The 11,165-nt window shown below is 34.3% G+C and overlaps 1 protein-coding gene across 1 annotated transcript; it reads right to left on the bottom strand.

Moving 5' to 3' along the window:
* Positions 1 to 99: 99 nt before the first annotated feature.
* On the bottom strand, positions 100 to 3,472 carry LOC126777487 (MAGE-like protein 2). Its single transcript, XM_050500495.1, has 2 exons — positions 3,377 to 3,472; positions 100 to 612 (listed from the first exon to the last, which is right to left on the bottom strand). The coding sequence occupies exons 1-2, from the start codon at positions 3,470 to 3,472 to the stop codon at positions 100 to 102; spliced, it is 609 nt and encodes a 202-aa protein (XP_050356452.1).
* Positions 3,473 to 11,165: the final 7,693 nt, after the last annotated feature.

The raw sequence follows: 11,165 nt of genomic DNA on the forward strand, positions 1-11,165 counted from the left end.
CAAATTATTATAGATTATAAAATATAAGTAAAGATTAAATTAAAAGTAAATAACTTGTAAGATATAACAACATAATAAATAACAACGATACATCTAAACTCAACGGATCTTGTGTGACCCTTTCTTTGTGTGAATAATCGTTTCGTAAACGGGCACTTTGAATGGTACAGGCTTTTCTACAGGTACAATTATATGTTTTACCACTTCAAAGGGAACCTCCTTTATTTTAGGTACGTGGACAACCTTTTCAACGGGATATGGGACGGATTTCTCAACTGGGATAGATACCTCCTTTATTATAGGGATAACTACAGCTTTAGGAACCGGTATCTGGATTGGAACGGGATGAGGAACTGGTATGAGGATTGGCTGGTGGACTTTGAACTCTACATTCTTTGGGACTGGGACAACGACCTCTTTATAATGTTTGATCGGTTCAGGGTTTTCCTCTTCAACGTGCTGATGGACGGGATAGGAGTGGGCTTTTAGATCGTGACCGCCGAAGTGGCCAAAGTCTCCGTGGCTAGATGTGTCGCTGAAATCATGACCACCGCCATTGCCTCCATCATGACCACCATAATCGTAACCACTCGAGTATTCGCTGGGTTGAAACTGTGAACGATACATTGTAAGTTAAAATAAAGCAAACTATATCCTTTACTTTTGGCGTCACATTTTTGAGGTCCACACATCTGAATCTAAGTTCTAAAGACATACAAATGCATAAATTTTTGACCATCGTATATGTACATATTTGGCTATTAAAGATGAAATATCAATATATATTAGATTAAAAGGTGTTACGTGATTCTGGAGAACAAAATAACAAATCTCTTTTTATAATATTAGTATTATATACGACCCAGTTTTCAAACTAGAAAAAACGTTATAAACTTTTTCCTAACAATAGCGAACGTACCGCGAAAGTTGAATTTTACTTTTTTTATTCACTCCGCTGTGTAAGTTTATTAAAGGTGGCGCGAAAAAGAACAAAATGGGGGCGCGTCAGTTCCGCGTTACGGCTAGTTAGCGGTAAACTGACGATAGATTTTTATGTTTTTTTTTTATTGAATAACTGTTATTTAATACACTCTCTCAGTTCAATGGCTATGGAATATTATGTCATTCGGTTACGATGATAAAAAACAATTTGTACAAAACGATTTTGTATTCTAGTGAGAGACATATAAAAAGTTTATAATAAATTGCAATTTAGTCATTGGAGAAATATTAAGTAAATATTAATAAAATAAATATGGAAGAAGAGAAAAAAAAGAACTCGCTACACGCAGTTAAAGAAGACGCTTTTTATAGGAAATATAATATAACTTTTTCTTACATTCTAAAAAAACAAAATTTCTTCTAATTCAGTTAGTTTTCTTTGCGTCTATTTGACTGTCTGAACATTCATATAGCATGAGTATAGCATATTTTACTTTTACTTTGAGTGAATAAAAAAAAAATAGATGAATAAAACCTGCACTATTATTAACTCGCAATACGGATTCTCTGATGCTAGTCCGCATCGCACTTTTATTAGCTAGCTATTATTACGATTATTTTAAAACGTTAAAACAACGACACAGACGGGAAACCCCTATTTTTTCCATTATCATAATATAAAAAGAAATAAAAATGTTATGCTCGCCATTAATGGAAAAAAATATATAAAAACTGTTCTCTTTCATCGGGTAATGTAATACGGTACGTTTCAATATTTCTCATATTTCGTCGGCCGCGAAATAACAATTTATGAAATCTAAAACGGCACCTGTACTGTTGCTCATAATAAAAATCATTTTACCGCTTCGAATCCCACCTCATAACCCACTTTACGATACGATTTTCATTACGCTAAAATATCCATACATTTTTGAGCCAATGATGACTTTTTTTAATGTTACATCTGAATCACGTGATTCAATTCGTATTCTGTTACGAGTTATGAGAGCTGAATTTAAAACGCGTGAGACGTCACGCGTTTTAAATACACATATACTTTATTAATTTAATGTTGCTAAAAATCTCTTAGTACATACATTTTCGACCAGATGGGCCGAGATGGCCTAATGGTAAGAACGCGTGAATCTTAACCGATGATCGTGAGTTCAAACCCGGGCAAGCACCACTGAATTTTCATGTGTTTAATTTGTGATTATAATTCATCTTGTGCTTTACGGTGAAGGAAAACACCGTGAGGAAACCTGCATGTGTCTAATTTCTCTGAAATTCTGCCACATGTGTATTCTACCAACCCGCATTGGAGCAACGTGGTAGAATAAGCTCCAAACCTTCTCCTCAAAAAAAAGAGGAGAGGGTCTTTAGCCCAGCAGTGGGACATTCAGTTACGGTACCGGTACATATATTTTCAGGTACATTGTTTTTTTTTCGGAAGTTTAGTTCACTACATTTAGCTACGCATCCCGGCTTCGATACAAAACTCTATTGGTTTACGCGGCGCTTTAGTAAAGCTCCCAAACGGAATGTTATTTTCTGACATATCCAACGATCATGGTAATATTTCAGCCAATTTAATCAAGACCCTAATGAATTACGCATGTAAACTCATAAATCACACCGTCCATTGGTGAAAACTATTTTAAAATACGTTCGGTAGCTTCATAGTTACTACACGCGATGTGGCTGGCAGCGGTTGGAGATTGTGAGCTGGAGATCGAGCTCAGTGGCGGGCCATTAGAGAGGCCTATGTCCAGCAGTAGATGGCAAAGGGGTGATGATGATGATTATGAGTTTCATAGTTTATCGCGTTCAGACAGCCATAGACAGACAGATAGACGCGCCAGGGAGAACTTTGTTTTACAATATGTAGTGACAATGTAAGTAAATGAATGCCCTACTGATGGACAAAGCCTGGCTCTAACGGAGTCGTATATTCCTTATAAACTGAATTTATTGTATGAACGGTGCTTGCCCGGCTTTGAACCGGCAATCTTTGGTTGAGCTTCAAGTATTCTGGGCTATCTCATGCTTAGGCGTGGAGATAAAAAGGACAAAAATCTTTATGTATTTTATGGTGTATATTTAAGCTAGCTACATTGCCCAAATGTATTAAATTATAATAAAACCAGAGATATTTTTATAAGCGAAATGACTGAAATATTTTTTTTTATTCTGTTGTCTCTACCTGTTGAGCGCTATATATATGTAAGTACCAAAATACATTGTATCAAAAAAAAAAGAAAATTGCAAATTTTACATACAAAAAAGTATGTAAATCTACCATGACGTCATACATAAGATTTGATTTAAATGATCTTCTATATGAAACAACGTTTCACTGTAGTGAAACAACGTTTCGAACCCTAGACCTCATTAGAGGGAAGAAATAGTTAAAGAAAAAACTATATTTCTTTACCTGTTGGTCGTGTTGTTGTAAATAGCCTTGGAGATCAGTGTTATATGGAGACCATTGTTGTTGTTGTTGCTGTTGACCGGCGGTTGCCATTGCCATAGCGGCTATAAGCTGTGAAAGAAAAAAAGCTGTATTTTTCAAAATCTTTCAAACGACTACAATAACAAAACGAAGACACAAACACAAAAATGAATATATTTTATTCAAATAGGTTCTTATCAAGACATTTAAACAAAAACTAAATATATATTTTCACATGATAAATGTTGTATATGCGGAAACAAGTACTCTTAATATTACATGACTTCTAAAGTATTAATAAGGTAATAAATAATAAATAAAGAAAAATAGATCTAACATAACCTGGCTAAACTGTTATAATATCATACTTCGAGGAAATCTGCATAAACATTTTTTAAGAAATTTAAATTTTAGCCTATTTTGCCAACATTATTCAATTCACAAATTCCAAATTTTTCAAATATACATTTTCAATTCACTACAAATAAACTTTTAACGCTTTTATAAAAAGTAATATATATACTGAATAATGTATAAATATATCCAGCGAGTGTGATTCTATAAAGTATTTAAATTAAATCCATTGAAATCAATATAATAAATTCAGCCAATAAATTGAATATTCATACTGGTAACACATGAATTTCACCGCACGCATTTCACGTTACACCACAGATTAAATTAATTAAAATTTATAACACTCACATATGTCCGAAGAGCCAACATTTCGATGCTTAGTTTCAGAACGAAAAAGTAACTGTGATGTCACAAGAAATTGCGCGCCATTTTATAGTGAAGTGACAGGTTCAGACATTTTCGCGTGCTATGTTTTTTTTTAATGTCTTACCATTGTAATGTGGCCTCTTGTTCGCTTATATTCATATGAATCTGTGGGTATTGGTTTTATATATTCTTGTTGTATATTATTGTTATATATTCTCTTCATTTTATATGAATAGGAACTTTATTTTCATTTATTGTAACAGATTCAGTGATCTAAATGTTTGATTCATTTTAAATCTTAAGCACGCACTAATATATTTTTTATAAAACAATATTTCTTCTAATACATTTTTAATTTACTAACCAAATGATTATATTATTTAACACGGGATAAGAAATTTGTTATAATTTTGTATTATGTTTTAGCAGTTTATAAATATGTACATATTCGCTTTTAGGCATTGATATGAGGATTATAAAACTATATTCTATATTTAAATCTATTGAAATGTATCTATTGGAAACTAAATAATATATATTTTTTGGTAGCAATATACCTACCTAGGTAGTTTTAAAGGGTGAGCGTGTAATTACTCGAGTACTAAAAAATCTTTGATCTCGTGGTTTTCAGCACAAGGGCAGCTTATTTTGGAGTCTACGCGAATCTAGGCGAAGATTCATTTTAGAATTATATCTAGGCCTATAAGGCACCGACATACTGATGGGGTCCAACTGAGCCTGAAATAATATTATATTTACATTCTAACCGATTCGAAATGCAGGGGACGGGGGCTAACAACAAGTCAATTCGAATATAAAAGAAATTAGTGTAATGAAGTTATGTCACATTTATGTTCGAAATTCAAAATATTTATTTAACAAACAATAATGTAAAGATTTAGTGTCCCTAAATTATAAATACATAACAATTACAAACTTGCTAATGAGTACAAGCGCCTGAACTAGGCCGAGCCGGTCTCAGATGCTAGTAGCTTCCGGTGACGTTATGCAATTTTAAAAGTGACATGCTAAAATGTATTTACATCCTAATATCAGTAAAATAGTCTATTGTGGGTAATAGTGTGTTTATTTAACAAAACTTTTTTTCGTCGACTTATTTGATTTATCGTATACTCGTGGTTCCTCTGGCTATCTATATGGTTGCAGCTCCCGAGTAAATATTCAAATGTAATATGAATATATGTATAATGGAAGTTGGCAGTGTTTCCACTTCAGTGCTTTGGAAAGTATGTAAAGCTTCGCCGAGCTCATTGTGTTCGAATCGTATGTCGAATGATTAAAGTGCGGATATAGACATTGAACCTGTATTTGCGCAAACACTCTTATATATTACTCTCATATATTCACTCTTAAATACACTCTTCTGTGCTGTTTGCTCGTCTCCGTTAGCAGAATAGCAGACATGGCTGAAGTCATTCAAGAAGACATATGTGCAAAGAATCGTGTGCATCAACACCGTTGGCAGATTTCAACGAATCCGATTTGAGCATTACGTAACAGCCCAGTACATAACAGCCGACGCGACATTGTGAGTATACGCATTAGGTAATAATTGCGTATACTCACAATGTCGCGTCTCACAATTTTTTTTCAATTTACAATAGACAATAGACAATTCAATTGACGAATGGACCATTTGATGATAAGTATCAAAGCCCATATGCATTGTGAGAAATATTAACCATTGCTAATATGCCACTAACCGTGGGAACGAAGATGTCATGTCATTTTGCCTGTAAATGTCTGTAATTACACTAGTGAGCGAGCATTCACCCTTCCAACCGGAAAACAACAATACTTACTTAGTATTGCTGTTTGGCGGTAGAATTTGTGATTAGCCCCATCTACAAAGTAATCAAGTTTTTTTTCTAACTAATATATATACATATATATGAATTTGTGATCTTTTGTTAAGGACCAAGTATCATATTCGCTGGACCGCCTCAGCATATTATCAAGAACGAGTAGTAAACTTCACCCACAGACAACTATACCGATCACTATACGTCACACGTTACGATGTTTGCTGAAAATGTGCATAACATGTTTGTTACGACTTCAGTGCTCAGGAGCATACATTCGCTCGTAGTGAATCAGTCAGAAACGATAATATGTTTATATAATGTATTAATGCACGAGTTTTATTTCATATACTTAATTTGTGTTTATAATTCATCTTCGGCGGTGCTAGAACTTATATTCCGGGAGGTAGCGTTACATTTTAGTTAGTGATTTTAAGCCGATCGATTGCCATCATTTTCGATAGATCTCAAATGGCTAATAAGTGCACCAAGCGTCAGCTGACACACCCGCGGTGGCTTTGGCTGTGGGATGATACGAAAGTAGCAAATTAAAGCAAAAAAAAACTTATAGTACGCCGGCTGAAACTTTTCTCATGAATAGTAAACATCATATTGAGCTGGAAAATAGTAGTCAGCTGAATAATAGCTGCATCGTGGAGGGGCGATTATGCATCAGCTGGTCGCGTGAACTTGTAAAGAATATGTAAAATAAAGTCATATATGCCATATAAAATTTTACTATGTCATTACTTACATATTTTATAGTACGAAAACAATAATAATCTGCTGCCTGGGTAACAGTGGAAAGACGACGCAGTAAAGATAGATATTCGAATATTTTGCCACTTTCTCACTCTCCCACAGCCAAATCCACCGCTACTTGGGCAGCTGACGGTTGATTTGTTTCTTAGCTATATAAGATCAACTATCGTCAACATCAGCCAGCATACTATGATTTTTGTAAATGCAACGCCTCCTCCCAGGCCATTAGTCTGCCATATTTGTTTACACAAATAAATAAGGAATGACCTAACAAACCTTCAAAGCATGCCTTAGCCCCACGATGTAACAACACCTTTACTTCTACGTAACTCGAGTTAAAAAACGATGCAGTAAACTTAGAACCGAATGCAGTTTATCAAATCGTAAGACGTTAACGGTACTATAATCGAAAGTATAACAGAAAGCTTCCAAACACTCTCGGTCTAATTTGCGTCAGTCACAAAAAAATCTAGTCATTGCAATGCAATTGCTATTATCTCAGCTCCAAATTATAGTTATTACATAACCTTTATTTATAAATGCTAATGAGCTGTCTTACGGTTTCTATAAAATGGAAATATAAGCTAGACAAATTCAACGCGTCCTTGCATTTTCGGGGAGAAATACGTATATCCCAGGGGATAATGCTCTTCATTTCTTTCATTAATATACTTCAGCCATTATCTGTGTATTTATAATAATGTAATATTTGATGACTATTTATAATGTGATGGTTTTTATGAATGATATGATAACGTATAATTAGTTAGAGTATCGAATAACTTTTCATCGAATGTATCTACTGTTGGTTGTCCTAAATGAATAAATAATGCCAGTGTCCGATTTTACTTTCATATTACTTTTGTTTATATATATGGAGTTATATATTTTAATACCTTTTCTCTCTTTCACAACAACTAGAATACGTAAAACTAACACCGATATATCATCGACATTTCACTTTCTACCACCACAGCTATGAAACAAAACAATAGTACCACCATGGTGGAATAAATTCCTAACAGAAATAACTTATACTTCTACTTGACATTGGAAGGGAGACTTACCCAGCCGTGATACATTAAATGAAAATTATTAATTATCTACTTTAAAAGTTAAAAAATAACTGTTATTTTTATTCCATTACTGTATGTCTTTTATAGAATAGTAAAAGAATCTCCAATAATCTTATACGCGTATTAAATAAATTAATTTATTTATTATTCCTTGTCTTGTTGTCTTTAAGTAATGTAAATAATTTTTATTTATAAATGTCTATATTTAATGTATGAAATTTTTACTTATCATTTCCTAGACAAAAGATTTTCGTAAGCATAAAAAAACGGACAAGACCGCATGCGCTAAGATGCAATTAGTTATGTACAAGACCACACAATCAGAGCCATCTAGAATTATTACATAATAGTTACATATTTATTAAGACCGGAATAAAAAATCCTAATGCCTTTTACATAAGAAACAATATAGTACTTTTACCGGAACTATATTTCGTTGGATGTATGACGTAGGGTTAGCAACTCAGCATGCACTTTTTTATTACATGCATGTACAGACTTACAAGTGACTTATATGTTTCACGCGCGTGTTGGTGGGTGGTTAGGTGTTAGGTATAAAAAATAGCCTCCTACCTCGGGGTTCAAGCTTCTTACTAAAACTTATCAAAATCGTTTCAGTGATTTAGCCTTGAAAGCGTAAACACGTGGTAGTAATGTAAATATCGTGAGGAATCCTGCTTGTGTCGAATGAAAGTCTGCTACATATGTATCCAATAATACGCACTAGAGCAGTGAGGATGGATAACCAAACTTTCTCAAAAGCCATTGTAAATTAAGCAATTTGTAAATGTCCTACTGCTGCCCAGCACTGGCTGTTACAAACTAATTTTGTTATTTTGTTCGTTTTTTCACCTTATTATAATGTAAATGAGTTTATTTAACGATAATAAAGTGAAAGTTTAATAGTACATATGTACGTGTCAATGTTTTTAGCGAGTCTGACCAAGCGATTAGTTTAATATGGTTATCGGAGTGCGAGCACTAATAGCATCTGGATTATGTTAGCGATCAGCCGGGCTCATCATAATTTATTCGTAATTTACGACATAATCAATACATAATGGAACGGATGTTGGTTTATATATTTTTTGGTTATTTAACGTAAATTGTATTCTGCATTTGAAGAAAACATTACATATTTCAAAATGTTACATTATAGAAAAAGGTATTGCTGAAAATATTTCAAAAAAATTGTATATTATATAATATATATATTATATAATATATAATATATAATATATATATTATATATATATATATATATATTATTTATTTTAAATAAATTATAATTAGATAAATATTATAGATACATTATTTACTTAATTGTAAGACTACCTTTTTCCACCTATCACCTGGTGTAAAGTAATCACCTGGTGTACAATTATAACATCATTGAAGCTAAAGTTATATTCCATTTCAAATATTAAAATAATCGCTATCGGTAATATTTAACTACGATGTCGCTGCTGACGGTGCAAGTAGCTGCGAAGTGATTACATTGTTCTAAGCAATTGTCTTGTCTAATCGAGATCTGATCGGGAAGACAAAATCTTACTTTCCGCTTCGACGAAACATTTAAGCTATTCTACATTTTAGTAAATTGTTTCATGTGTTTATTATATTTATTTTATGTGTACACCAGTCAGGACCGACGAGCAACCGATCATACATTCCGACAACGGACTTGTAAACACTGCTAGCTTCCGGAAACCAGGCTCATGCTGAAAGTTTCCCGAAAAAAAATCAGACAGTCATAGGAACTGCCGATAGAAGTAAAAACTGGAAACTGTTAAATATAATTTGACGGTAATTTTTTTTTATGGTAAAATTTTATATAAGTATATAAAGGGCAGTTTTTTGTAAATACGTGCGAAAATATATTTTAATTCAAACAAAGCATGTATTTAGTCAATTGCGCATGTTACTTTCTGACATTTCACGATCCTGATCTCCGGTTAGTTTCGAACTTGTTCTTAATGTGCTTAGTGCGAGTTTTTTTACTTATTCGATAGCGTTGACGGTAACTACGTCTTGTATGAAAACAGCGCCGTCTATCGTCAATAATCGGTAGTACATACAAATCGCAGTTAACATCAACGCTATCGAATAAAGAAATAATTTCGCACTAGACAAACACAACGGCCCTACAAAACTCTCGATCATTGTAATGATTCTTATGACGATATTTTATTTTACTTTTCGTTTTAGATTTGATGTTTCAGTGCTGGTGATTTACGCAAAAAAAAAATTGAATATTTAGTGATATCGCCTTCAATATTACTGGTGGTAGAGCTTTGTGCAAGCTCGTCTGGGTAGGTACCACCCACTCATCAGATATTCTACCGCAAAACAGCAGTATTTGGTATTGTTGTGTTCCGGTTTGAAGGATGAGTGAGCCAGTGTAATTACAGGCACAAGGGACATAACATCTTAGTTCCCAAGGTTGGTGGCGCATTGGTGATGTAAGCGATGGTTAACATTTCTTACAATGCCAATGTCTAAGGGCGTTTGGTGACCACTTACCATCAGGTGGCCCATATGCTCGTCCGCCCTCCTATTCTATAAAAATATGACCAAATTCCACATGCAGTATCGGTTTCAGACAAATTGTCAACAGCATAAACATAAAAGTACATACAAGCTTAAAATGGTTATTTTTTTAATTACATTTTTATATTAAGGCTTAAGTAGTATAGCTCTTGTTTTGGTTTGTATTTTTTTTTTATATTCGCCGGGAGGGCAAATTACTCTACTCCACCTGATGGTAAGTGGTAGTAGAGTCCAAACGCGACGACGGCCAGTACAGACGGGAAAAGCGTTCTGCACTAGCCGCCTTCGCCTTGCCGGCCCGCAAGATGCCTCTTCACGCCTCGTTTGAAGGAACCCGGGTTGTAAGAGGAGGGGAACACGTGAGCTGGTAAGGAATTCCATTTTTTGGAAGTGCGACAAAGAAGGGAGTTGCCAAATTTCTTTGTTCGCGATGGAATTGATGTCACAGTTAGGCGGTGACATCGAGAACCAGCTCGCGTGGACTTGGTCTCAATCACTATTATAATAATATTTTTTCCCACAGCTGGGCTAAGGCCTCTCCCTTTTGAGGAGAAGGTTTGGAGCTTATTCCATCACGCTGCTTCAATGCGGGTTGGTAGAATACACATGTGGCAGAATTTCAATGAAATTACATATGCAGGTTTCCTCACGATGTTTTCCTTCACCTTCAAGCACGAGATGAATTATAAACACAAATTAAGCACATGAAAATTCAGTTATGCTTGCCCAGGTTTGAACCCACGATCATCGGTTAAGATTCACGCGTTCTAACCACTAGGCCATCTCGGCTCTTTAACTTAACAAACAGGGTAGTGGAAAAAATCTCGCTAACAAAAG

The sequence above is a fragment of the Nymphalis io genome, chromosome 23 (genome assembly GCF_905147045.1).
Source record: "Nymphalis io chromosome 23, ilAglIoxx1.1, whole genome shotgun sequence".
Taxonomy (NCBI): domain Eukaryota; kingdom Metazoa; phylum Arthropoda; class Insecta; order Lepidoptera; family Nymphalidae; genus Nymphalis; species Nymphalis io.